Genomic DNA, 26235 nt, shown 5'->3' on the forward strand with positions numbered 1-26235 from the left:
ATGAGCCTAAATTGCCGCACTTAATTCTGTTTAGGCAATGCCGCTGGAAATCCCCGGCTGTGTAATGCGTGGCAGTGAAGAGATATGCAGATTTTGCGGTGCCGATAAGGTCATTAAACTTTCCTTTTTATTTTACCCATATAGGTAGGGTGCTTACACAAGGCATGGCAATAATTGATAGATGACATATATGCCTAGCCAAGAAGTTAATCTGACAATGTCGTATGCCGTAGGCTTAAATAACGTAGGCTTAAATAACGTTGGCTTAAATAACATATTTTATGAGTGGCTACGCACAAATGCGCTTCAGCGTTAAACGTTACCTATTTTGCGCAAGTCTCTTGCGTTGTTCGTGGGCAGGTAAGCTTCATGTGTGCAGACAAGGTAGCGCTATCCTTTCCAGTTCCAGCCATTCTCCTCCCAATTCGTCTAGTGAACACTTGAATTTCACGATTACGCTGGCCGAAAACACTGTCCGAACCACTCAGTTAGGATACTTGTGAAGTATCGCGCTGAACGTGCCAGACATTGCAAGAAAACCTGATGAGAGCATGGTGTTACGCAAGAACGCTATCGCTACATTGAATTATATAGGGACTGAAGGAAATCATTCATTAAAGCGTTTTGGTGATGAAGGAGCGTAGTTTCCTCAGTGGCAAGACGAATAGCTTCGAATATGCAAACGCATTCATAAACGACTTTGTCTTTACCACAATTTATTGCATTCTTCAATTCGCACACAACCTATTCATGCTATCTGAACGAGGCGAACACATTTTTATCCATTGTTCTTTCGCTCATTGCGGACTACTAGGCGCCTTATAGCGCGGACGAGGATGGGCAAGAAGTACTCGGAGCCACCGTCACTTGGGTCTTCGGCATTGTGAGACAAAGCATGGATGACCTTGATGAAGTCGCTTTTGGCCTGCTTGGTTAAAGCAACGTTCTCGCCCTGAAGCAGCCGACCCATAGTCACCAGCATTTCTCCTGCCTTGTCATCTGCACCTACGTCGGCCTCTGCAAGAAAGACAACACGGGGTTCAGCGAGCCTGACCTGCGCAACGGGCTGTCAGAGAAGCTGTAGTAGAGGGCTCTGGAATCAACTGTGACCACCCGGCTTTTTTTTTAGGTGTGGGAAAAGCGCCACGCACGACCGCTCCTGTCAATCAATTACGGGGCGTTACGTACCAATACCACGATATGATTATGAGGCAAGCCGGAGTGGGGTGGTCCTGAAAATTGAAGAAACTCGGGTTTCTTTAACGTGCACCTAAATCTAAGTACACTAGTTCTTGCGCATTTCGCCCCCATCTAAATGCGGCCACCCTAACCTTGATTCGATCCCGTGACCTCGCGCTCAGCAGCCCAACACCATAGCCACTAAGCAACCACGCCGGGTACGACAGTTCAGGGTATTCTACTTCTATCGTTATGTGGCAACTGATGCCGGGCATCGCAACCACTCGAAAACAAAACCACAGAGACACTTGGAGGTAAGAAATAAAACATGGGTAGCACTTGTGGGGTCTGATGATTCGGGCATCCACATTTTGGAGAAATGTTACGAAGTTTATGCTCATCATATCATCATATCAACATATCGCTCTAGTTTCAAATAAACAGAGAATTGCGGCCGAGAGAAATATGTCTAGTTGATTATTTCGCATGACATGCGGCTGTGTACTGCAAATCATTGAAAACTGAGAGCGCTTTTCGCCTTCGAATTTGATCGTTGGTTAGCAGTACTTCTGCGACGTGGCACTGATACACATTTTACTTCTCATTTATTACACAACGTCAACATAATTATCTGGTCTAGTATGCCATACAAAAAGAATGCTGATAAAGTAACAAATTTAATGTGCAAAATTTTAAGCGCTCTCTCGGTGACATAACGGTTGAAGGGGAATGGCAGCACCTCGAGACTATATTGGAATTGGATGTAACATGTGATTCCTTACCACGCAAACGAACTCCTTCATTCACGGTACCCTGTGGGGATCTGCGTAAAGACGTCGAAAATATAAAAGATTAGCGTAACAGTCCCCAAAGGCATCGCCCTCGCACAAGGCTTGTTGTTGCAAACTCACCCCGTTCCTCCGTCTTCATTAACCGTGAAAGAGAGAAAGAGGTAACACGTTAGTAATTATTAATTTATCAGCGCGCGTTATTCGAATATACACTATAGGGATCACATTTAGCCGCGCTGTATTCACATAGACAATATCAACATATAGTAAGAATGCTTAATCATTTGTATAAAACATCGTAGCTAATAACTGTGCCTAAATAAGAAAGGCTACTTTTAAATCATCTAGAGTGGTTTTAAAGTGTGCTGATTGACTTTCAGACAATCGTAAATTAAGTCTTAGCATCACTGAGAAATTTGATAATTTGTAATTAGAAATCATTGTTGCTATCGCCAAACAAAACAATCGAACCACGGTACTACAACTTTTTTTCTAAGTGGTAGGGCTTATGGCTATACATGGGTTGCAAAGGCAAGCAACCTTTTCCCAAGTTAGTTTGAAATATGTTACAAGGGCAAGCTAGGCTCCGAGAACTCTGAATCCTGTTACTAGAGGTACACTAAACAAGACACACTGAATAAATAACGAGAACACAAACACGCTCTGGTGTCTGCTTTACTGCTTCACTTCTGTCCATATGTGTTCATAACATGTTTCACATTCCCACATATGCGGCTGCATTTACTATTTTGGTCAGTAACAACTCCTTCTTTGAACTATTAAATAGCCGAAATTCCTTATTTCCTTATTGTTCCTTTACTGAGGGACTGCACTGTGACATTATTGTCTCATCAATTACGACGAATCTTTACGCATATAATCTAAATGCTGAACTGTCAAGCTGGAGGCGAATATTACGACTTAGTCGTAAAACATGTCTCACCTTGTTCTACGCGTCGCTTTTTAAAACCACATGTAAGAAAAAATATTTACTATTATGGCTCATACTTATAAAATCTTACTAGCGACGTGCCTTACTGTGATATTATTCCGCAGAGGAAAGGCGCGATTTACTTGATCATGCAGGTGTCGCGGGCTCAGATAGTCTTGTCACGTGACACATGACGCAATCGGAGCTAAATTAGGCACTCGCGAGTCATTGAGAAGCCTACGTCACTGCACTCTAGCGCAATGCCGGCTAACGCTCGGCAGAGCGCTAGTCGATCCGAGGAGGAGTGGTCGCGTTGGAGGGCCAACTGTGTCACCGTAGGTACAATTCATGGGACTCAAACCGGTGCTCGTCAGCCGTTAAAGGGACAAGGAGAGTAATTTGCTAGAGAAATGTCACGCTTACTTGCTATGGGGCCCCTTAATTCGACTCGAAGGGCTTAGAAATTACGTGCAGAGATTCGAGCAGAAACACAAAGGGATAGCCAACCAAATGGGACGTGCCGGTCTCCACAGGAAGTGCAAACATGGAAGATATACGCAAGCCCAGCAGCCTTGAGCATCTACGTGTTAGGTGGTCTTTAGTTGCCCTCGGCTGTCTCGAGCGCCCACGATAGGGAGTCCTTTCTCTAACGTTGTGGCCGAACACCATTTGCAGATTAAACACGTCTGCTATAATTGGGGGCAAGCACGATTGTAAAATTGTGCCGTAGGATCCCCACTAGTTAAACAAACGCTGAACACGTAAGGCTTCATATAAACTTTGTTCTTTCTTTATGTCAATTCTGCACCGTACTGACCATACAGAATTTGCAGCCCCCAAAGAATGCTTCACGTACCGCATTGCGGCTGTTTTCCTAACACAACGTTTCGAACCATCCTTTCTTCATTTTTCTTTCTTTTTTTGTGCTTGGAAATTTATTAAAATTCCAGACGTATGTGCGGCTTTTTGCGCCCTTGGTCTTTTTATTCGATTTTTGCATTTTTTCCTAAGTTAATTTTGTTATTCATCATTGTTGAAACTACTACGTTACTGTTCTTTATTGGCAAAAATATTGGCACGTTGGCACGCCAAAATTATCGCAATATTTACTAATGCTCTCACTTCAAACATATTCAGTCAACACTTTCACTTTGCACGCTATTAAGTGATGTGGTACCATAAATTACCTTATTTTAAAACTTTGGCAAGTACTTCAATTTGTCTTAGAGAGAACAAACGCAAACTGGAGAAAACAAGAATGAAGGAAGACAATCGTCTGTCTGTGTCGGTCTCTGTCTACGCTTTAGTAAATCTCGATTTTGTGAAAGCAAAATTTTATCGGTTGGACAGATACCAGCCACGCAAAAATACAATACCATTTCGAAAAGCTCTATGTAAGAACATGAACAGTGTCAGGGGGAAACAAAATGTCGCCACATGGCAGAACCCGCATGAGTTTGTTGTCGCAAGGCCACAAAAGTCACAAAGATGCAAAGGTCATCGTATTGACCAACACATTTCTGGCTGTGAAATTCCTTGTGTAGACTACCCATTGATTCTAGTGATTGCATTAGCTTAGGAAATTTACCAGCCGTGCATTTGCGTGCACATACTTAAGCGACGTAGTATGACATGAGTAAATGATGTTACAAACCCTTCATTTCACAACAGCTTATGAGTTTCCTATCGGTGTATTTTTCTAAGGGACGCATACATTTTGTGACTAAGAAAAAAGAAACGCAGCTCTTTTCTGTTTCCCCAGAAGCTACGAACTTATGAAGCCGGACGCCACCATAGTGGCGACCAGCTTTTGGCGGAATTCCCGGAATAAATAACAAATGCAAAGTGTCAAACGGGGGCAACAAAGTGATTTTGTATACTTACAGGCAACGGTGGAAAGGGAAAGCAAGGTTAACAAGAAGTAGACTTTCATTTCAGAAGACACAGGCGATGGATGTGACAATTTTCAACACAGACGGCTTTCCGCTCTAGAAAAAAAGAAGTGACATCCCTTTGAAAACAGCTCACTGAAAACCACCACCAAGAACAGTCATTCAGAACAGGCGTAGACGCTAGCATTAGGTTTTTGGTCTTTGACCAATATTTAAATTTATAAGGACGTACGGTAGCAGGTGCAATACATACGTATTGATCATTTAGCTGACCTTTGAATCCAAAGTTATCGTAGTGTCTCATGCACGAATACTTTGTAGAAACACTTTGTACTAGATAATGGAAAGCAGCAGGCGAAAAAGAAGAAAGAATTACCAACTCCCCAAAGTACTCAATCATGTCACCAAGAACCTTCGTCCGTACTGTAATGCGAAATTATATCTTTGCACGTTGGTAAAATGACTTCTTACATCATTCCCAGAAGAATGATATGAAATCTCTCTTTAGTACTTTAACACATTTTCCAACCAACATAGAAGGTGAATAGAAGTGAATTTAAGTAAACTGCGCGGCTTTCGCCAGATATGGGGGTCGAGAAGAGGAGAACACGTGAAAGAAACAAGTATGCCGATACCACTGTCCACTATTCATGAGCGCAGTAAACGCGTGCATTGTGCGTTATACATTTGGTTACATGCCTATTCAAAGCACGAAAGTGAGAAAGCAGAGATATTTATCCTCCCAGATTTTGAAATACACCAGCACCCACCGTTGCGCGGTTTCCGTTGTCGCTGCGTCTAGTTCAGTAATGAGTTTTAGCCTTTCTTATATACCATGTACCTTCAGGCACTCTAACAAATAGGACAATGTTATCCCTGGGGATTTCCTATCTGCGTTGCAAATCTCATGGGAACATCACGTGTTATGAAAACTGGTGTTGCCACAGGGACAACCTCCTCTGAAGCAACATCCCGACAGACAATAGCCTCCAAGATTATCCCTCTTCTATTTACATGGTCGCGTACGCCGGGGTTGCCTGGCTGTGTGACAGGCGCTACGCATATTTTTTTTATTCGTGAAATAATATATTTACAAAGAATAATAGAGAAACAGCGCCATGATATATCAACATGACCGCATATCTGAACATAAATAAAGCACTGACGCCGATCGCACGTGAAGTGTTGTAATTTAAACTGTTTCTTTTTAAATCGTAAATTGTTAAATATCGCCCATGGCTGCTAGCATTATTTTAGTCTTTGAAGTGGGTTGCTCGATGCGGGGGACATTACTGGCACGAGAGATCGAAATGCATAATCTAATAAATGAGTTAAAATAGCTAATTGACGTTTTAAGTACATACATTACGGCAAATATTGAAATTTGCGAGTAGCGACTGGCGAGTTTCGTAAGGGATATTCGCCTGGCACAAATATTGAGGTTGTACTGGTTTTGATGTATGTGAGGTGAGGTTGAGCGAACATGCATTCTTGTTCCAATTATTTTTTATGAAATTGTCATTTTACCAGTTGACACACGAAAGTACCTTGGACAGCAATGTATTTTGTTGCCAACCTCACAAATTGGTATAGCAAAACTGCCATAATCATGAAAATTTATTTGCAATTGGAGACACCTTTGAACTCGCCTGCTACAATTCGTCAATTTCATTATGTTCAGTCGACTATTTCATTACAAAATTAATAAGTTTGAGCTAAATGGTGGATTATGAATTTCAATCTAGCTCCCAAGTAATGTCCGCCTCTTTGACTAATTTAACTCAATGACTCGAATTTAAATATATTGCACAGGCTATTTTGCACAAATTTATTGGTTACCTTTAAGAAAAAAGCCCTGCATAATAAATAAGGGCGGTGAATGCTACGGTATGAATCGAAGAAATAGGCAACATTATATAGCACTGGTGTGAGAAATCAACTTTCTGGAAAAAGTTTTTATCAGAGTGTTTACCGCGATAAACTGAAGTCTGTGCGGGTAAACTGCAGCTGCGCTTCTTAGTTGCCGGCAGATTTTTTGGTGAATATTCGCTGCACAAACTGCCTCATCCTGCGTTGTAGACAAGCATTGTTGCACTTTGTTGAAGCTGTGACAAGGCATGGCGTTATAAACGTTTATCACCAACTTCTTTACTGAGCATAAATAATAATTTACAATTTTTTTACTACTATTCATTCCCTGATAAACAGTTTTGTATTTGTTTCATCCAAGTTTAAACGTGGTAGCTACCAAGATTTCGTCGTGAGTGTGCATAATGTACACAGCCACTATGTATTTAAGAAACAATACACTCCTTGCCGACAGCTACGCAATAACCCGAGATCTCACGGTTAAGACACCCGTAATAATGAAAAGGAAAACACCCGAAAGAAGAGGCCAAAACACTTTCGTACGTTTCAGAACATTGAGCATGCGTTTTATACTTCTCCACAGAAAATGTTTCAGCTCAAGTCTCACAGATGTGCTGCCGGCTCTCACGGGATTCAAACCAGCATATTCATGAGCCGCAAAAGACTGCTGCGCCAAAGGCAAAGCGCGAAAATCATTCGTAATGAATTTTCCACTTTTACTTTTTTGCATGCCTCCCAAAAACAAAGCCCGGCTCAGTATACCTGCACTATTTTGTTCATCTGTAACGAGAGCCGGGATAGCGCAGCGATTTTATCTCAATGCTGTTCGATCTTGCGCTTCGTCAGTGGTCTGAGCAGCCAATATCATTGGTATTAGTTGGTCGTGAATCGTGGATGAAAAGGGAGGAACAGAATCATGCAAATAGAATGCGCCCATTGAACTGACGAAGTTTGTTTTCGCTAAGCAAGTCCGCACGTAAATATTTCGATGAAACTTATGCCGGCTACCCATGGACAAGAAACCAATTAAAGGAAGCGTATGATCTGTTGTGGTAGGTAGTGTATCATACACCCGCAAATACAATCTAATCATCGACTTCCTATTGGCATAATTTTTTCTACGGTCCCTGCAAAAATGTTTGATAGTTGCAAGAAAATTTCCAGCAAAGAGAGGCAAATCTTGTTCCAAGAGCATTGTAGCGTTTCAGCTCATTAGACCGTCTATTGACTTTGGCTTTAGAGGCTTAGCGATCACAAAGAAATGTTAGACTAGAGCTACCTGTTACATAATACTGTTGATTGTTCCTCGTGCCGATGTTCAAGTAGCAAATATTTCTATCCTCTATGCACATTGTGTTGTACTGATGAGAATTCAATTTCGGTGAGGACACCTCTTGGATTCGTTTTCATGTCATTCAGAAAGATGGGCAGAGTGACCATATGAGCCGGCTGTATTGCATTTCATCAGAGGCAGCCCCACTAGCTCTATTATAGAGTAAAAAAATAGTTTCGGCTGCGTTTTCGATGAAGCGTGAAAAATGATATTGAATTTCGACACTTGCGCCTGAGCCAAGCCACATCGTTGTGCTGTGTGGAATGGAAGCAACGCCGCCGTAGAAAAAGCAACACAGGGTACACGTGCATGCAACATTAGCAAAACATCACATAACTTTTTATGTACAATTTGCCCGGGCTTCATGGAAAGCTTCACTGCACACCTATTTACACCTAAGCGTGACGGACGCCAATTTTTTAAAACTAGAATACTTCGTACTCTTCTCAGAAATGGTCAACAGTCACATTACCTGGCGAAATTTTGGTATGCATGAAGACATAACTGCTTTTCTAAGGATAAGCAGACCTGATTTGAACTTTGCAGACTAATGGCGTCATAGTAATGAGCATTTCCATTGCTGCTGTAACCTGGTATTATTCATGACCACTTGAGATGCAGAAAAAAAGAGTGTTTTTTCTGATCTAATGGTGACAACGAGGACTTCAAGGTAAGCGTAAGGAACAGTCAGTTAAGTTTACTCTTAACTAACACTTACAAAGCACTTTGAGATGTTCTGCACCTGCGATAAGCTTGGTATAAGGGTTTCCGACACATCAATGTTCAGGCGCTGTTTCCGTAAGTTAATATTTTTCAGTGATAGGTAACTGCCTTAAGGAGCAATGGCGAACATTCGGGGCTTCACCAGCGTGGGCCGGCTTTCTGGCTACGCTGTATTTGGCGGCATATAATATTTCCCAGAAAAATTTCGTTTTATATCAGCGCACTATCTGGAAAGTAGTTTACCTGTGCGGGTGTGGCTAATGGGCATATTGTTGTAAATAATTACGGTTATATTGCAATATCAGCCGTCAGATACCCAAATAGGGCTAAGTTGCGTGCAGTAATGCTGTGCTACATCAAGCATGGGTCGTTTGAGTGCGACACCCAAATATTTGAAACGGGGCGCCGCTATTTTCGCTTCTGATAGAAGTAGTAATGTCGCTGTTCAAGATAAAATGCAGATCTTACTTTTCTGACCGGGAGTACTAAGCGGTATTGAATCGAACAAGAAACTTCGAGCAACACTATAAGCAAAACACAAAAGCATTAGCTGTTCTCAAATAATAAAATGCATCGCATGAATCAACGAAAAGGCAGTATCATTCATTGATGATATCGCCATGCTTGTCGCCGTGCGACATCGCTGCCTTTTCTTTATTTTATTTTATTGACCATCGTTCACTGCACAGGCGCAACCATTCCTAGTTACCACACGCAGCCCATGCAAACGCTACGCAAAGTGCACCAGTGTCGCCTCATGTAGTCTTGCGGCTTAGTCGAAATCGAAGCGATTGGCGAAAATCTTGCGGAGTCATCTGCTGTCGTGAGTCGTCTGCCAAGTCTTCACGACGTGCTGGTCGGGAGCTCCGCCACGGGCTGTCGTGCTCCTGCTAACAGTGTCCGTGCCTGTACATCCAGTCAAGAATCTATATTAGTGCCAGGAAGCAATCCGGCTTTGCTCAGCGTCCGTTATTATTCTTTTTTTTTTGCTCTCTTCTCGGTTAATCTGCATAGGCGTCTCTTGTTGAGTGTGGGAAGTCCAGGAAGAAAATAATAATGGCAAACAGCTTATCAAACAGTTCGTGGTACAGATAGTATTGTGACTTTTGTAATCACTCAGCCGTGGGTTTTCCGCAGACATGATGTGGTGGCCATTGGGCAGCAGAGTTTGTGGTGGAGAATCGGAGCAGATGTGCAGCCATTATCTTGAGGTCGATGGGGCGAGCGAGCGCTTTTCCCAATGCATGATATGCCCCCACAGTTACTTGCCGTATTTCACGCTTTCAGGTTACTTAAATGAAGATGGAAGGAAAGTTTGTGTAAGAAATACAAGTCAGTCAAGAAAAGACCAAATTATTAGGAATTGTTGCTTTGCTAGCAAAAAATTTCATCTTTCCGTATATAATATCTCACAGCTTAGCATATTCGCCGAGGGCATGAGTATCTGGTCCTGTTTTTACAAGAAAGTTATTTCGCTAAATTGTTCGTCAAATCACTTGCCAAGCAGGCCTGATGGTGGAAGTAATATCAAAATCTGACCGATATCAGACAGCACTAACATAAAGCAGGTGAATTCCGTCGCTGACGTCACTCCTCGTGTAAATGGACCTAGAAAAATCTGCAGAATAAATATTTGCACTCAAATGACATTGAACGGGCACTCAAAAGGAAAACACTAGTCCGATAACGCTCTTAGCTTGGTTGGTACCACGGCTCGACAGTTTTTTTCTTTTTCTTTAGCCAGTGCGTGGCAGATCATAACCAGATCCGTGCGCACAAACAATGGCGCAGAATGCCACTGTTAGTATTGCATCTCTCGTAGGAAAACCAGCGACGAATGACAAACGCTTTGCTTTGCACACTTGAGTGCTCAGATTCACGGTGACTACCCTGAAATAACTATTGCACGCGAAATTACTAACCATAAGAATGACACTGAATAATTTTAGGCGTTAGAGATGTGTGAATGCTAGGTGGCCGGCATTGCCTTGCGTTGTCTTCAGATTTCATTTATTACGACACCGATTGGCAATTACATATTATTATTTAGCGCCAGCACTTACCAGCAGCAAAACAGCAATTACATTTTAGTGAAGATAATTTCATAGTTTTTTTTCTTTCAAATAAGCAACCAATATGTGAAAATCTAATCACAATTGCAAAAACATCTTGACGAGAAATGTCTCTTGGGAAGACGTTTAGCGAAGTTTGCAAAATGATCCATTCTCGAAAGATATTATTTCTGAGTGTAGAAAAGTTCGCTTGCTCGAGGCTATATGCTTAAGGAAGCGGCTTAGCTGCAGCCTTCAGGAAACACACTTTCGTAGATTTTATATTTTCGCTTAGGGAATGTCCTGCTTTTGAGCACAATTGGCTCAGTTGATTTTTTTTTCAATATAACGTTTGCGATCTGCTTTTGTTTGCCAATATTATGCCCAGTCGCTGTATTAGTGAAATTGCGAAATGGGCAGCCAGCATTCCGTAATCGGCTGTGTTTTCCACGGCGCCCGATAGGCCGCCAGATTGTGACAAAGGCACACGAAAGACACTCCTATCTGCACGCACTAGGTGCGGGCCCGCCTCTTCAACGTCCCTCGTAGCGCTAGATACTCCCACACATTAGTAGTCAATCCGTTACGTCGCAAAGGGCCATAGTGTCATGGGGGCCGTTGCATTCATGTGATATACTCCATAGTTTGTTTAACAGCGCAAGCTCGGCCAGCGACCACCGCTCCCGTGCAGGGATGAATGACAAGCAAACTGTTAATTTTCATTTCATTGAGATGTACACCTTTATTTATATTTTCAAATAATGTTTTCTTAGGTTATTCACTGCATTTGCCGAATCCAATTCTCTCATTTAGTAAAGACGTTTCGCATAATTCTGGCAAACCCTGTGCTCCTAATGGCTGCCCGCCGCTATCTTGAATTATAGGTATGCGGACGAAGGCAGGACGCACGTCCAAAATTTATGTTGGGAAGCATATTTAGTGCCAGCGAACCAAGACAGAAGGGAGCCGACACCACTGTGTGCTTTTTGGTGTCTCCCCTGTGACCTTGTTCGCTGGCGCTAAATATGTTTTACAAGGCAGTTTGCCAACACGCCCAACAAATGGCAACGCAAAGAAATGGCAATGCGAAAGGCTGTTATGGAGTTTGTTGTGGTCTTATGACGCACACATAGTGGCTTCGCCACATATCATAGCTATCGAAATGCAAGTTTGGTCATCCGCAAAGACACAGGTACATCTTTGCATGCTCGCGCGCTCGCATGCTGAAGGTGTCCTTGGCTGACACCACAGCGAAGTCGGCGATGGGGACAACTCCTGTACTGCATGAGCCACAATATTTGTTGAGTGTTACTTCATTCTACATTCCATCAGGGCAGACTACACGATGAAGAGAGATGAAAGCCAGAAGCGACAGTAAGGTACACGCTCGTGTGCAGGCGTATCAGTCCTGCGTTGCCATTTAGCAGTACATAATTGGCCTCCTAAGCACTACGGCATTCAGCCTCAGGATCGGGCCCGCCTCTTGCAGCCACCATTTCCCGGCATGCATACCAGCCTTGGCTCAAGAAAGGTGACGGAGGGCACGCGCACAGCTTTTGCGGAGAGCCGTGGCTCATTGTGACAGTACTGGGTGTAGAAAAGCAGTAAATCGAATGACCATAGCGATGTGTGCACTTTGCACATTTATTTATACAAACGGTCTACAAACGCGCACTTCTTTCTTTGTCTCTTTTCTGCCACTTCTCTTGCGCTGTGCCCACTATTATAGGTAGCATTTTCTCTTTTCCTCAAAAAGAGCATCGGCAGGATGCTTAAGAAGTGGTGAAAGAAAAGGAGGCAAGGAAAATTGGTAAGGGCAGATGTTCGCTTAGAGAACCCAGTGACAGCTGCAGGAAAGAAAAAAGTACAGCAGTTGGGAAGCATGCAGCATGCAGTAGCGCAGGTGGCGTTATGATACTTACATTAGTATGTTGTGTTTTCAAGTAAAAAAATGCCAATGTCTCGCAAAAATACTTTCTCAAATAGCGGTCTCTGAGTCGGGAGTGGATATTGTGGATCTGCTTTGAATATATGCATAGACGAAGACTATGTCAGATAGAAGTAGCTGTATGGGTTTGTTGGTAATTCTTCTAATTTGTTGTAGCTCAGGTTCAATAAAACTAACATACAAGGCATACAAGACAACGCACAGCGCTGCATTTTGCCGCATGTGCCTTCTTGTTCCGTGTCCTTGTGGCTATGCTAAACAATTTTGAAGACGACGTCATGTAGGAATGAAGTGCCTTAATACGGGAAAACCAGCTTGAAGACTATGTGCAGTTACATATGGACATTCATTGTCCTAAAATTATCTTCTATAGTTTTGGCAGTAATCAGTCCTGCGACCGCATCCGCGTGTTTAGATCTTTCGGCTTGGAACCACTCTCATCATGCCAATTCCCTCCAAAGCGCACCTGTTCGAAAATCTTTCTGCATAACGTTCCTTCCCACCTAAACTTAAATGTCAGAGTACAGCGAAAGTGATATAGTCACGCAATTTTCCACCATATTACAAGAAAAAAAATTTTGTTTCGTATACATAGAACATTTATTATTTATAATACATTCGTATGGGATGACTTCAGTGATTCAGTACCTCCAATACATAAACGTGCCGCTAATGAGCTGCTCAAGCCATATGCTGAAACTTAGAATGTGCTGTGGTCACAAGTTTCATGTTAAGACATAGTTTATCCTGAAGCTTCACTATTTCTAGATGGACAAATATATTGCAGATTATTCACCACCATTCATATGAGAAGGTACTTTGATAGATACTACTGAACATTTATCTGTGAGAGTGCATTCATTAACTTTCTTTCTTCCTATCTTTTCTCAGTATTAATTCCCGAACGTGTGGTGTAGCCCAGTGGACGCTATAGCATGTCTAACAGGCCAGCCTTTTTTTCTCTACCGTCATTCTCACAATGGCGACCCACACAGAAACACAACTGCTGAGGAAAGATACCTCAGGCCATGAAGGAACGGGTTAGGTAAGGTATATGAATACAGCACCGGAAGATCTAGAACAGTGATACTTTCTATAGCTTAAATGACTCTCGGTGCACGTCTTTCTGAAAACTCCGTATTTTGTGGCTTATATACAAATGTGCGCTGCGGTGCTAGCTTTCTAGCTAACTTGTGTACTGAATTTGGGTCATTTATGGGTGTGGTTAAACGCCAAATTTACATTCAGATGGTCTCTGAATGGTAGATTGATCGACGCTGTGTAATTTCGCATTGCGCCTTAATGAAGGTACACTTTGAGGCTAATAGGTTGCGTGGCGGTTCTGTCACTTGTGACACAATCTTAAGACTGTCCCATAATGCATTTTATTCGGAAGGAAAACACGTAGTCTTCCTTTCTTTTCATCTGAGCATTCTTTCTCCGCCGTAAGGAAAGATAAAATAAAGAGATTGCTGATCCATTATTAACTTGAACAGAAAGCTAAACGTGTTAACGTCAAGGAATGTACCTGTTCATTTCACACCGACATACAAAGAGCAATAATATACGTTGAACATGCATCGTAATGAGAACGAGACTTAGATTGTGTTGTGGTTGCAGTGGGGCCAGAAAAGGCGACCGTCAGCGTCGAATACGGAAATAAAAAAGGTGTGAGGTGAAAGCAAGGAATGCGCCAATTTGCGTTCTCGGAAATTAAAGGAAACGCTTAGAAAACTTGTTCCCTAAAAGTGCATGTTTTACCTCGCATAATGTTTGCGTCTGTACCTGCTATTGCGCTGCTGCATAATAAACGTATTCCCACTTGGCCCTATTGCCCCTTCTCACTCTATTGGCCATACCATCATATATGTAAATACTACCGAGGATAATATTAAAGACTACATTCTAGAGAATGCACTTTCGTGAAGTGAAGTGAAGTGTTAAGTTTCTCAAGACGTCCACCTAATCACATGACGGATAAAAACAACAGCGAGGCGGCAAAATCGGCGCTGGGAAGGTGCCAGGTGGAGGGTTGCAGCACATGCGTTCTATGGAGGTAACCTGCGTAGTTCTGTTGTCATTGCCTAGCAAACACTTTCATAATAACATAAAGGCGCGCTCAAACAATCAACGGACAAATAAACCTTTCACCTGACCTCTATTTGTGTGCCTGCTGGGCGTAAAGTCCCCAGAAGGCACGTGACACTTTGTTTCACGACCGATTGAAAGTAGGAGAGCGGCTGAGAGATAAGCGCTGTGTTTACTGTCGCAACCGATAGGCAAAACCCAGCGTGGAGTATCGTGCATCATCATAACGGTCCTTTCCGAAAAATATAAGAGCATCGGAAGAACCAGCGTAGTCAGCAATTCGTCGACCATCGAGCCTGTTTCACGCACCGGTGAGTTAAATTATTCTTACGCCGAAGGCTATACCACAATACAGGCAAGAATGAGAGCCCGTAAAGACCCAATGCTAACTTTATGGTGTTAGAGGGTTTTGGGAATTTTTTCGTTATGCCGCGAATGGAACTATTCTGCCTTTTTGCACCCTACCTCTCTGACGCTATCTGTCGCCATATTTTGTTGAGTATCATGACGCTTTGTTATGTAGGCATACTAACTCATGAAAAGTACAAATAACCAAGCTACTATTCTATGAGCTATTGTGAATGAACACCGCCAACATATATTTTGATATGTATTACGGGCTCATCTAGAAATTATACAAAACTTTGCGTACCCTGCATGGCATTATGTAATTTGTTTAAGAAAATTCACTAGGCCAACGTGAAATTGGAATAATGCAGAAATTCTGGTAAAGGGTGATCAAAGAAGAAACCTTGTAAGCTAATTTTCCTCTGCACAATGATAATATTCAAATTCTAGCAAGAGTATTGCTTCTGTATTTGTCTATTTTAGAAATCGTGCTTGTAATAAAGATGCCACTAATTTAGTTGGTGCATTTCTGATGCAGCTTGCTAAACTCAATCATGAAGGCCTGCCTGTGGATAACCTTGCTCTCCCTAGTCGCAGTGGCATGTAAGTTTTCACGCGATCACAGTCATCATTGTGGTCACTTTCATATCAATTATTACTTCCTTTAGCTGGAAACACTCGCTGGAAACCCTGTGAATGGACTTTGACATCATTATACGCATTAAAAAAAAGAAATTTCGAAGTGTCCGTCATCCAACGTCACTGGCTGTTTAAAACGATGTTATTGGTTGAAAAGCGAAATGTTTAGCTTATTCAATAACTAACATAGGGCCTTAGTGTGACACGAATTTCCTGAGAATTTGTTTTGACAAACAATACTTAGGTGAAAATAATAAGCAAATATTAGGCTTTCATGTAAACACGTGTTTGTTAGACACATCATTCATCACGTTAAACAAAAACAATCATACTCGCGATTTTTGGCACATTAAGATATCGTCCATCTTCTTTTCATGAACTATGCTGAAAAATGATGCAATAGTCTAGGGAAAAATAGTAGCATATTGAGCTTTATTTACACTAATAATCATTTCACATTTTCACCTTTTTTCATGACTGACGAAGATGGAGCCTCAGTGTGAGTGCTAAATGTATATCAACCAAGTACTTGCATAAATCGTGTGTTTATGTACACTGTTACTAATTGCTGGCGTTCTTGACTTTCTACCCTGTTTTATCAGTGCCACAGAAACTGCGGTTCCCAAACTAGTTCTCACAAAAGGTATTTTTTTGCTTTATTATTACATGCAGTTCTTTTACGCCTTTTGAGAGTATTGCTTTTCGCTAGCCATTGTTATGGTATGTAAGCATAATATTTTCGTTGCAGAAAAAAAAAAAAACGTACCTATATATGTATTATGACACCGTACATGAATAAACATTCTTTTTCTTCATTTTTCTCAGCCATTATTCTGCCAGGATTCTTTTTCCTTTATCCTATTTATCTTCAAATGAACCGTCCACCCAAGTGGTCGGTGCCAATGTCAGCTGACGTGTGGCTTCGTGTAATGCAATTACAAAGCCTTGAAAGATTGGAAAATAAAAATAAATGACAGATCATAGGACCACGCTGCTCATTGTGTGCCTTTCAAAAGTGACATCAGATGCGCTGGGCTGCTTGTAATATCTATAACTTGTATGCCTATAACAATTTTATTTACCTGACGCTTACTGTATCCGTTTATTGATGCCTTCTGTCTAATAACTTTGCTCCTTATCATATTTGCGCTCTTTCAACATGCGCAATACAAGACACATTTTGCACTTGAGTTTGTGAAGCTCCCCCTTTAAACTCTTCCAGAGGAAGAGATCGATCACACTAATATGGACCGACGTTGTCTACTTCCTGCACACTTTCTACGTCTAGTGTTCCCACACTTATATCTCAATTTCGTAACATTTTTACCCATAAAGCCGTTTTTCGTACGCAGCAAGAAAAGTTATACATCGTGACTTAGCTATCTAAGTTGATTGGCGAGCTAAGCATGCATCACTTCTATTGAATGGTTACTGATATGAATGCTGTCAATACCGCATGTACCGTTGAGTAGGAATACGTACTATGTCATCACCTACCACCGTAACTGCGTCAAATCACGACATTCTTTAAACCCTTACCACCTATGATTCACCAATATTTCGATTAGATATTACCTCGAATATAATATTTTAGAGCACCAACGTGTTATAGAATAATTATAGGAATACTGCAGAGTGCTCATTAGATAGGTCATGTATTTCCCTATGTTTAGAAGTTGAGAAAGTATGCCTATGAAAATTGTACCAGCAGGAAGTCGGGAAAAAATTTCCTTGTGGATGCTAACAGTTGGAAATAGAGCGAACCAGACAGATGTGTTTGTCATTGTGTTCGCGAAAGTATTATATATATATATATATATATATATATATATATATATATATATATATATATATATATATATATATATATATAGGGCAACCCAGTCATGGTCAGAAACCACGTGTGTGGCATACGTACATCACAGCTGTAAAACATTTTCGCGGCATGGTTTGGGGTTTTCTAGAAACAAGTTATTGTTTCAAACTGGTTCATTAAACGTTCCTTCCTTCTTTCTGTAGAAATGCAAGCCGAGGTTGTGCAAGAAGCTGGCAAGAGTCTCGAGAAGCTCGGCAAGATTTTGCAAGGCAAAGAGGTTGCTTCAACTAAAGAAGAGCAAGATGAAGTGCTGCAAGTCCTGCGTGCCCTCACCTCTGACGAAGCACTCAGCGATGATGCAGCAGAATACATCTGGCCCATAATTGCTCGTGGCGTGGTGCAAGGAGGCGTAGCGCATGGAGTGCACAAGTGGCTCAACAGGAGGGGATAGACAAAGTCCGCGCCGGGAAATTTTTTCCATGTTGAGTAATATTTTGTTCATTGAAAATGTTTTCATGTACATCTGTTTATGTATAAGATGCCGGAACTGCTTCGTGTGACTGGAAAATAACAAAATCAAATAAATTGTGACTGAAGCACTAGATGCCGCTTTCTATTAGGGAATATACATATTTTGTTGATTCACACAGTCAACTATTGGGTTGCGCAAGCCATTTATTGCTTTTAAAACTAGCTTTCGCCAACAAATTGCTAAATAATCTTCAACCAGTTAAACAAACGTTTGGTTTTGTGTGCGTGTAAACTATTAGGGTCCAACTCCCAATAGCTTTTTTTTTTCGTGAATGTGCATTCTCATTGACCAGCCGTCTTCGCAAATGAGAGCCGTCCAGTACCATGATTGGCTTCAGTCGTCTTTACCAACCATTCTAGCGCAAAATACAATTATAAACTGAGGCCTTGTTTCATACTTTAGGAAGTGTCGTCTTTTCGAATTTTCCAGATGGGGCATTTCCTAGAAATAACTTGTTTTGATACAACCAACCACCTGCAGACTACCCTAGAGGATTCTAACGTTTATCCTTGAGGCTAGACTTCGGAGTAATTCCTCTGTTATCTACCGTAGGAAGAGAGGCTACCAGAATAAGGACACCAATATCTTCCCAATATAGTCAACAAATATCTATGCTTTTGAATATTTCACAATTAAGGCAGCAATTACAGAACTGTTTACTGAAAACTCAACTCTTACGCTATTTAATTGTTGACCATATCGTTTCCTAAAAACGTTACACTGCTTTTGGGACAGTGGTTACTTCCAAGTGTTCGTAAAAACAGTTCCAATGCTCTAACTTATGAAGCTCTGTACGGGATGCCAATGCTAATACAATTTTGGCACCTTCTTCAGCTCCTGCACTCATTGTGAAGAGAATTCGCGTACTTATATGCAAAAATGTTGTTCTGATAGAGCGATTGGTGCATGCATATTTATTATCGACGACATCGCTGCCCCAGCAGAGCACTGTTGAGCAGTTTGAAAGGGCATCAGCTCTCGGCTCAACAGTTTCTGCAGTGGTACGCTTAGTCATCAACAGAGCCAACAAATGCAGTATAACGTGAAAGCAACGCGGCTACTTGCATAGCAAGAAGGAAGAGGAAAATTTGGGCATGGTTAGTGTAGAAATCTATGCACGCGTGTGGGAGCTTTCTGGGTAAAAAAGCAGTAATGACCGATCAATTGGTCGGGCACAAGGAAAAGCCTTAGTATTATTCCTTCGCAAGCCTTCGCAAACCAAGCGAAAGACGCCACAACGCTGTTTAACTGCGCCAAAAGCATTGTCATTTCGCGTTCTAGTCAAAGACATGTGCTTTCCCAAGACGTGTCTGAATCTATCAAACGCCACGTAGACAATTTGCCAAGTCTACCACCAAGCGCCACCGCGCGATTCCTCCTCTCCCCTGGTGATGTGCCAGCTGTGAGCACCAAATCGCGGCGTCACGCGCCACCTATATTCCTATTGGCTCCTAATGTTTTACGTCACATTATCCTCTCCCTCCTTCCCAAGTTTCTTCTCTACACTAGTACGACACACACTTTTCACCTCCTTTCCAATCTGTCTTCCTCTTCCATGCCACGAGGTAACTGAAGCACGCAGGCGGGTCTTCGGATTAAAATAAATCTCGAAGGCCACATTTTTGGTTGCTGCATACACCGAAGCGAATGCATAAGCCAAAAAACACGTCAAAGACACCATCCTTTGGACAGCACCCACATAGCCGTCTTTCATGTGACCACCGACACTTCAGCCGGTAAAGAGTTCCATTAGTTATTTGTAGCGACTGGCGGCGTTATGCTCATCATGGTTGCTGCTGATGATGGTACGGCACCGTACTACAAAGGAATGAAAGTGTAGTATCTTCGTCGTAAGTCACGAACCATCATCACCAGTATCCTCAGCTCTTTGCAGCAGTTGCCATCCACGCGACACCGTCACCGTCATGGTACTCGCCTATAGGGCAGGCACGGTGCAACCACTCCTTCACTTGCATTCACTTGACACGTCAAGAATCGACAGCACATCAAGTCGGCCCTCGTAAGGTCGCCCAACCTAACACAATATGACGCGCCAACTAGAGGTAGGAGGGGCGAAATTCCCCTCATTACGTGCGCTTTGATGTGACGTCGTGCGCTAGGCTGTGTCAAATCCATTGTTATATGGCTGTTACATTACGTAGGGCAGGGGCTAGAATAAAATGGGGAGTGGGGGCGGTCACAGTTAATTTTGCGCTGCCAGCGCATGGCATCATAGAAGCTGTCTTAATATCCGCATAGCGCTTGCAGATGCTGGTGAAAGAGAGAGAGAGATGAAGAGGAGAGTCAGGGAGGTTAACTAGATATTAGTCTGCGGTTTGCTACACTACACTGAGGTTGAGGTATAGGGTCTAGAAAGAACAAAGGGAGGCAAGGATTTAAATCATAATCCCGGCCAGCTGCCTAACTTGTGTCCTCAGCAGGAATCAAAAGCCACTGCCCAGCGATTGCCAATTTCAGATAAGTTGAGAGCCCTCCCTGAATGTTACGCCCGATATATTTAAATTTTATAAATCCTCTCGCTTTCTGTAGCCTTCGGGTGTTCTGCTTCTTTGTTGGCACCAAATTTGTCTCTATGGTTGACAATCGATTGTCTGCTCTCCAAATTATATGCAGTCCGCCACTGCACCTCTTCCTTTTATTCTAGGCTATAATATCGGCGACACATCTTTGCTCTGTAAGCTAGACTGCTCTCTTACGGTATCCTAACTTTACACCGGTTATTGTTCATTCACAGCTCTTCTTGCGCAGCAGTCACCTCTTCTCGATCTTCTTCGTCTTATTTTAAATATTTCTTTGCCAAGTCTGAGCCAAGGTGAAATGCGAGGCCATACAAAGTCTCAATGTTTGTCAACGACACGTGCACCCCTATGTGTCAGTTTTCTGGCCGCTATTGGCCAGCCTGTCCTTGCTCCACGCACTTGCGCGCGCTTTGGCACGCACCCGCTCGCACGCACAAATTTTTTCCCTCCTCTTTTTACGCAACTCATCAGTACAGGTACACTATACCTTATAAAACGGTACCTTATAAAAAGACATAGCTCGGTTGGCTAGCGGCGCTATGTTGCACGTAGACTTCTACTTGCAGATACAGCCGTGCAATACAGCAATGGACGCTCGAAAGTATTGGGTGGAAGAGGAACGTAAGAGTGCAGAAGTTCTGCATATCCTACAGATGTGTGCAATGTGTACCGAAGCAGTGAGTCAGGAGGCGAAGTTCAGAGCCGACGATATACACGCAGCGGTCGAGCACGAACAACAAGAGAAGCGGCGCGCTGCCTCGGAGCACAGCATGCCATGCGAAGGGTGGCTGACCTGGCCGCCGAGACTACGTGACGCCGATCGTAGGACCACCACTTAAGGCATGCAGACGGATACTTTCAAAAGTACTTTGCCGAAGACGAATTGGGTGTGGCGTTTAGCATCTGCGACCACTTCTGATTACGGTTGTACGCCGTCAGGGCGTCACGACCCGCGCCTGAGGCGGGCTTTGAGCGAGTGTTTTCTCGTGAGGACGTCAGTGTGATGGATCTTTGCGCCATGTGCGGGAGAGAAACACTTTTTATTGACTTAGACAAATGTCGAGGATGATCTGCGCCATAATTTCTTTACATCGCAAGAATTTTCTTTTTACAAACAGAAACTTATGAAACTTATACCACTTAGATTAGACGATGTGGAATGCTGTGATGAATCACCTATGTTTCAATGAATAAATATAAGCTGCCAGTCATAATTTAGAGCTGCATGCCATTTTCACGCAAATCCATTGCTATTCTTCTGTCAGTTTTTTTTTTCCGTCATGATGCACGTCTCCTGTGACTAACCTGCTTAGTTATATACACTGTTGCATATCCCCTAGGGGCCGAATACCAATCGAAAATTGTTCTTTTCTTGAGAATTATTAATCCGTCAACCTACTCTCAGGCTTTGTCGGTAATGCATTGCAAAGCTTCGTTGCAAGTGGCATGCAGCATTTATGAGGAAGAAAATCTCAACTTAAAACGGCAGGCTGCCTATATATCAGCTGTTCAAACTCGCACTTATTGCTTTCTATTCTCACGCAACTTTTATATGGCTTTCCAGCACGTGCTGAATAGCGGTGCACAAACACTGTCCTCCAAGATGGCACCCTTTTTAACTTTTAGTCTGCGGAATTATTTATAAACAATCTAATAAGCTGTTTATTGCAAATATTTCGTAAGATAATCATACGTGCTTCCTCTATTTCTTGACTGTGCTGGGAGCTCGGATTAGCGGAGGCAATAACACACGTTTGACAGGTAGACACCGAAGAGTTTACGGGCTTTACTAAAGCGTAAACGCAAGCTTTCCGAGCAGCACTGGTGGTGCCCCTTTCTCAAGGCGGCTTCAGTTCGAGCAGGGGGCAATAACCCCCCAGTGGGCACAACGAAGTAACGGACGGCCGCTACAAGGGCTCCCTCCATACAATTCCAGAGGCTTATTCGTCGATAGCGGGACGACTGAAGATTAATGTTCCACATATGCTTATTGCACTGTCGCATGACACTGTCTCTTTGCCGCGAACGTCAACCTTCAAGGTTTTCTCTGAATGCGAAACCACACGAAAGCGCCCTCCACAGGAAGGAGTCCATAGTGGCTCGATAGAGTCACGTCACAAAAAGACGTGTGTGGCTGTGTCCATTGTAGGGAAACTAAACACAGGCTGCTCCACTGAACGCATGTGCCGAGTCACTTTCACAGGTTCACAAGTTTGCCAGCTTCTTGCACGGCTTTGATCATTTTTGTTGATCCGTGGCTAGAAGACACTCTTGTCATAAGCTTCTGTGCTACTCGGATGCCGGGATTGCTTAGCCCGCCAAATGAATTGAATATTGGCCGCCGAAACCAAACGGGCACAAACTGGCAACGTGTTTCACGTGACCAATGTTGTTGCATAAAGAAGCGGCACCACCGCAATCTGGAGTGACGAGCTTTTTCCGACAATTGGTGCAGCTCGGAGTCATTTCGCTGGGCGGAGGCTAGAGCTTGGAAATCCACAGAGCCAGCAGGCGCAGGGCCCGTCCACGACAGTGCGTCAGCTGCCTGATTTTAGTTCTCAGAGATACTGCGGATCTCCGTGGAAAAATGGAAGCTAAAGGAAAGTTGCTGAAGCTCACGTTATAGGTACGAGGAGCTGTTCTTGAAAACGAAGGTTATCGGCTGGTGGTCGTTCAGAATGTAAGAGCTAGAGCCTTCAAGAAAAAAAAAACGGAACAGCTTGACAGGGGAATGGATTCCCAGCATTTCCCTCCCAAAGGTGCTGTTGCGAGCTTCTGTAGGTTTGAGGCGCTTTGAAAAGAAGCCCAGCAGACTCCAGTCTGTGACCTCATGCTGCTGCAGTACTGCACTCACTCCTGTGGTCGACGGGTCCACCATAAGGAGAGCTGGTGCGTTGGGCAACGGATAAATCAGCAACAATGCAGTCGCCAGCCGCGTTTTGGCTTCCTTGAAGGGGTGTTCGTGCTCGAAAGACTCCTAGAAGGTAGACGTTTTTTTTGGATATGCGACGCAGCAGGTCGGTCAGTGGCTGATGAACTTCCGCACAGGATAGTATCAAGCGCCTGTCAAAATTTGAGTCCCAGAAACACTCGCAACTTTCAAAAGGAGGTTGGAGAGGCAAGTCGTCAATCGCCCGCACCCGTGATTCCAGTGGCTTGATGTCTCGGGATGAAATTCGATGGCCAAGAGTATGCAGGGCTTCAACATTGAAAATGCAATTGTGGGTCTTTAGGACCAGGCACTGTTCATCCAGTCATTCATATAGAAGGCGAAGGTGCTGTTTGTGCTCTTCGTTTGTATGACGTGCAACGAAAATGTCGTCAACGCAGATGAAGATGAGTGGGATTCCACGCGTAACTTCGTTAATTTGAAATGTTTGAAAAGTTTGCGCCTTATTCTTCAAACCGTAAGGCATACGGACAAACTCAAATAGGCCCCTCAAGGTGAAACTCAAATATAGAGGAATGCCCGGAATAAATAACAAATGCAAAGTGATTTTGTGTACTTACAGGCAACGGTGGAAAGGGAAAGCAAGGTTAACAAGACGTAGACCTTCATTTCAGAAGACAGAGGCGATGGATGTGACAATTTTCAACACAGACGGCTTTCCGCTCTAGAAAAAAGAAGCGCCATCCCTTTGAAAACAACTCACTGAAAACCACTACCAAGAACAGTCATTCAGAACAGGCATAGACGCTAGCATTAGGTTTTTGGTCTTTGACCAGTTTTTATATTTATAGGGACGTATGGTAGCCGGTGCAATACATAGGTATATGTTAATCATTTACCTGACTTTTCAATTCAAAGTTATCGTAGTGTCTCATGCACGAATACCTTGTAGAAACACTTTGTGCTAATAATGGAAAGCAGAAGGCAAAAAAGGAAAGAATGACCAACTCCCCAAAATACTCAATCTTGTCACCAAGAACCTTCGTTCGTACTGTAATGCGAAATTATTTCTTTGCACGTTGGTAAAATGACTTCTCATATCATTCACAGAAGAGTGATATGAATTCTCTCTTTAGTTCTTTAACACGTTTTCCAACCAGCATACAAGGTGAATAGAAGTGAATTTAAGTAAACTGCGCGGCTTTTGGCCAGATATGGGTGTCAAGAAGAGGAGAACACGCGAAAGAAACAAGTATGCCGATAGCACTGTCCACCATTCATGAGCGCAGTACACGCGTGGATTGTGCGTTATACATTAGGTTACACGCCTATTCGAAGCACGAATGTAAGAAAGCAGAGATATTTATCCCCCCAGATTTTGAAATACACCAGCACCCACCATTGCTCGGTTTCCGTTGTCGCTGCGTCTTGTTCAGTAATGACTTTTAGCCTTTCTTATATACCATGTACCTTCAGGCACTCTAACAAATAGAACAATGTTATCCCTGGGTATTTCCTATCTGCGTTGCAAATCTTATGGGAACATCGTGCGGTATGAAAACTGGTGTTGCCACAGGGACATCCTCCTCTGAAGCAACATCTGGAAAGACAATAGCCTCCACGAATATGCCTCTCCTATTTACATTGTCCTGTACGCGCGGATTACCTGGCTGTGTGACAGGTGCTACGCATATTTTTTTTATTCGTCAAATAATATATTTACAAAAAATAATAGAGAAACAGCGTCATTATATATCAACATGACAGAATATCTGAATATAAATAAAGCACTGACGCCGATCGTGCGTGAAGCGTTGTAATTTAAGCTGTTTCTTTTTAAATCGTAAATTGTTAAATATCGCCCATGGCAGCTACCATTATTTTAGTCTTTGAAGTGGGTTGCGCGATGCGGGGGACATTACTGGCACGAGAGATCGAAATGCATAACCAAATAAATGAGTTCAAGTAGCTAATTGACGTTTTAAATACATACATTAAGGCAAATATTGAAATTTGTGAGTAGCGACTGGCGAGTTTCCTAAGGCGTATTCGCTTGGCACAAACATTGAGGTTGTACTGGTTTTGATGTGTGTGAGGTGAAGTTGAGCGAACATGCATTCTTGTTCCTATTAATTTTTTATGAAAGTGTCGTTTTACCAATTGACGCTCAAAAGTACCTTGGACAGGAATGCATTTTGCTGCCAACCTCACAAATTGTTATCGCAAAACTGGTATAATGATGAAAATTTATTTACAATTCGAGACGCCTTGGAACTCACCTGCTACAATTCGTAAATTTCATTATGTTCAGTCAACTATTTCACTGCAAAATTAATTTGTAAGTTTTAGCTAAATGATGGATTATATAATTGCAACCTAGCTCCCAAGTAATGTCCGCCTCTTTGACTAATTTAGCCCAATGACTCGAATTTAAATATCTCGCACAGGCTATTTTGCACAAATTTATTGGTTACCTTTAAAAAAAAAGCCCTGCATAATAAATAAGGGCGGTGAATGCTACGGTATGAATCGAAGAAATAGAAAACATTATATAGCGCTGGTGTCAGAAATCAACTTTCTGCAAAATTTTTTGTCAGAGTGTTTACCGCGATAAACTGCAGTCTGTGCGGTTAAGCTACAGCGGCGCTTCTTAGTTGCCGGCAGA

The 26235-nt window shown here is 42.7% G+C and overlaps 2 protein-coding genes across 6 annotated transcripts; one reads left to right on the top strand and one right to left on the bottom strand.

The window, feature by feature from the left end:
• Positions 1–673: 673 nt before the first annotated feature.
• On the bottom strand, positions 674–24281 carry LOC135903095 (uncharacterized). Of its 3 annotated transcripts, none has more exons than XM_065433477.2 (5): positions 24191–24281; positions 4786–4889; positions 2091–2103; positions 1962–2002; positions 674–1017 (listed from the first exon to the last, which is right to left on the bottom strand). In XM_065433477.2, exons 2-5 carry the CDS (start codon positions 4832–4834, stop codon positions 779–781), a joined length of 342 nt encoding a protein of 113 aa, XP_065289549.1. In that variant the 5' UTR covers positions 4835–4889; positions 24191–24281; the 3' UTR covers positions 674–778. The 3 variants fall into 3 exon arrangements, 2 of the variants coding, with proteins under 2 accessions (XP_065289549.1, XP_065289548.1); XM_065433476.2 differs by lacking the exon at positions 24191–24281 and adding an exon at positions 5564–5656 and having other exon boundaries at positions 675–1017; XR_010564715.2 differs by lacking the exons at positions 2091–2103; positions 24191–24281 and adding an exon at positions 5564–5656.
• LOC135903093 (uncharacterized) lies at positions 14983–18207 on the top strand. 3 transcript variants are annotated; one of them, XR_010564714.1, is made up of 4 exons: positions 14983–15116; positions 15692–15756; positions 16395–16435; positions 17812–18207. XR_010564714.1 is itself a non-coding variant. In XM_070532334.1 (3 exons), the coding sequence occupies exons 1-3, from the start codon at positions 16266–16268 to the stop codon at positions 18057–18059; spliced, it is 315 nt and encodes a 104-aa protein (XP_070388435.1). In that variant the 5' UTR covers positions 16251–16265; the 3' UTR covers positions 18060–18207. The 3 variants fall into 3 exon arrangements, 1 of the variants encoding a protein (XP_070388435.1); XR_011511479.1 differs by lacking the exon at positions 16395–16435; XM_070532334.1 differs by lacking the exons at positions 14983–15116; positions 15692–15756 and adding an exon at positions 16251–16291.
• Positions 24282–26235: the final 1954 nt, after the last annotated feature.

Source organism: Dermacentor albipictus, chromosome 1 (assembly GCF_038994185.2).
Source record: "Dermacentor albipictus isolate Rhodes 1998 colony chromosome 1, USDA_Dalb.pri_finalv2, whole genome shotgun sequence".
In the NCBI taxonomy this organism is placed as follows: Eukaryota; Metazoa; Arthropoda; class Arachnida; order Ixodida; family Ixodidae; genus Dermacentor; species Dermacentor albipictus.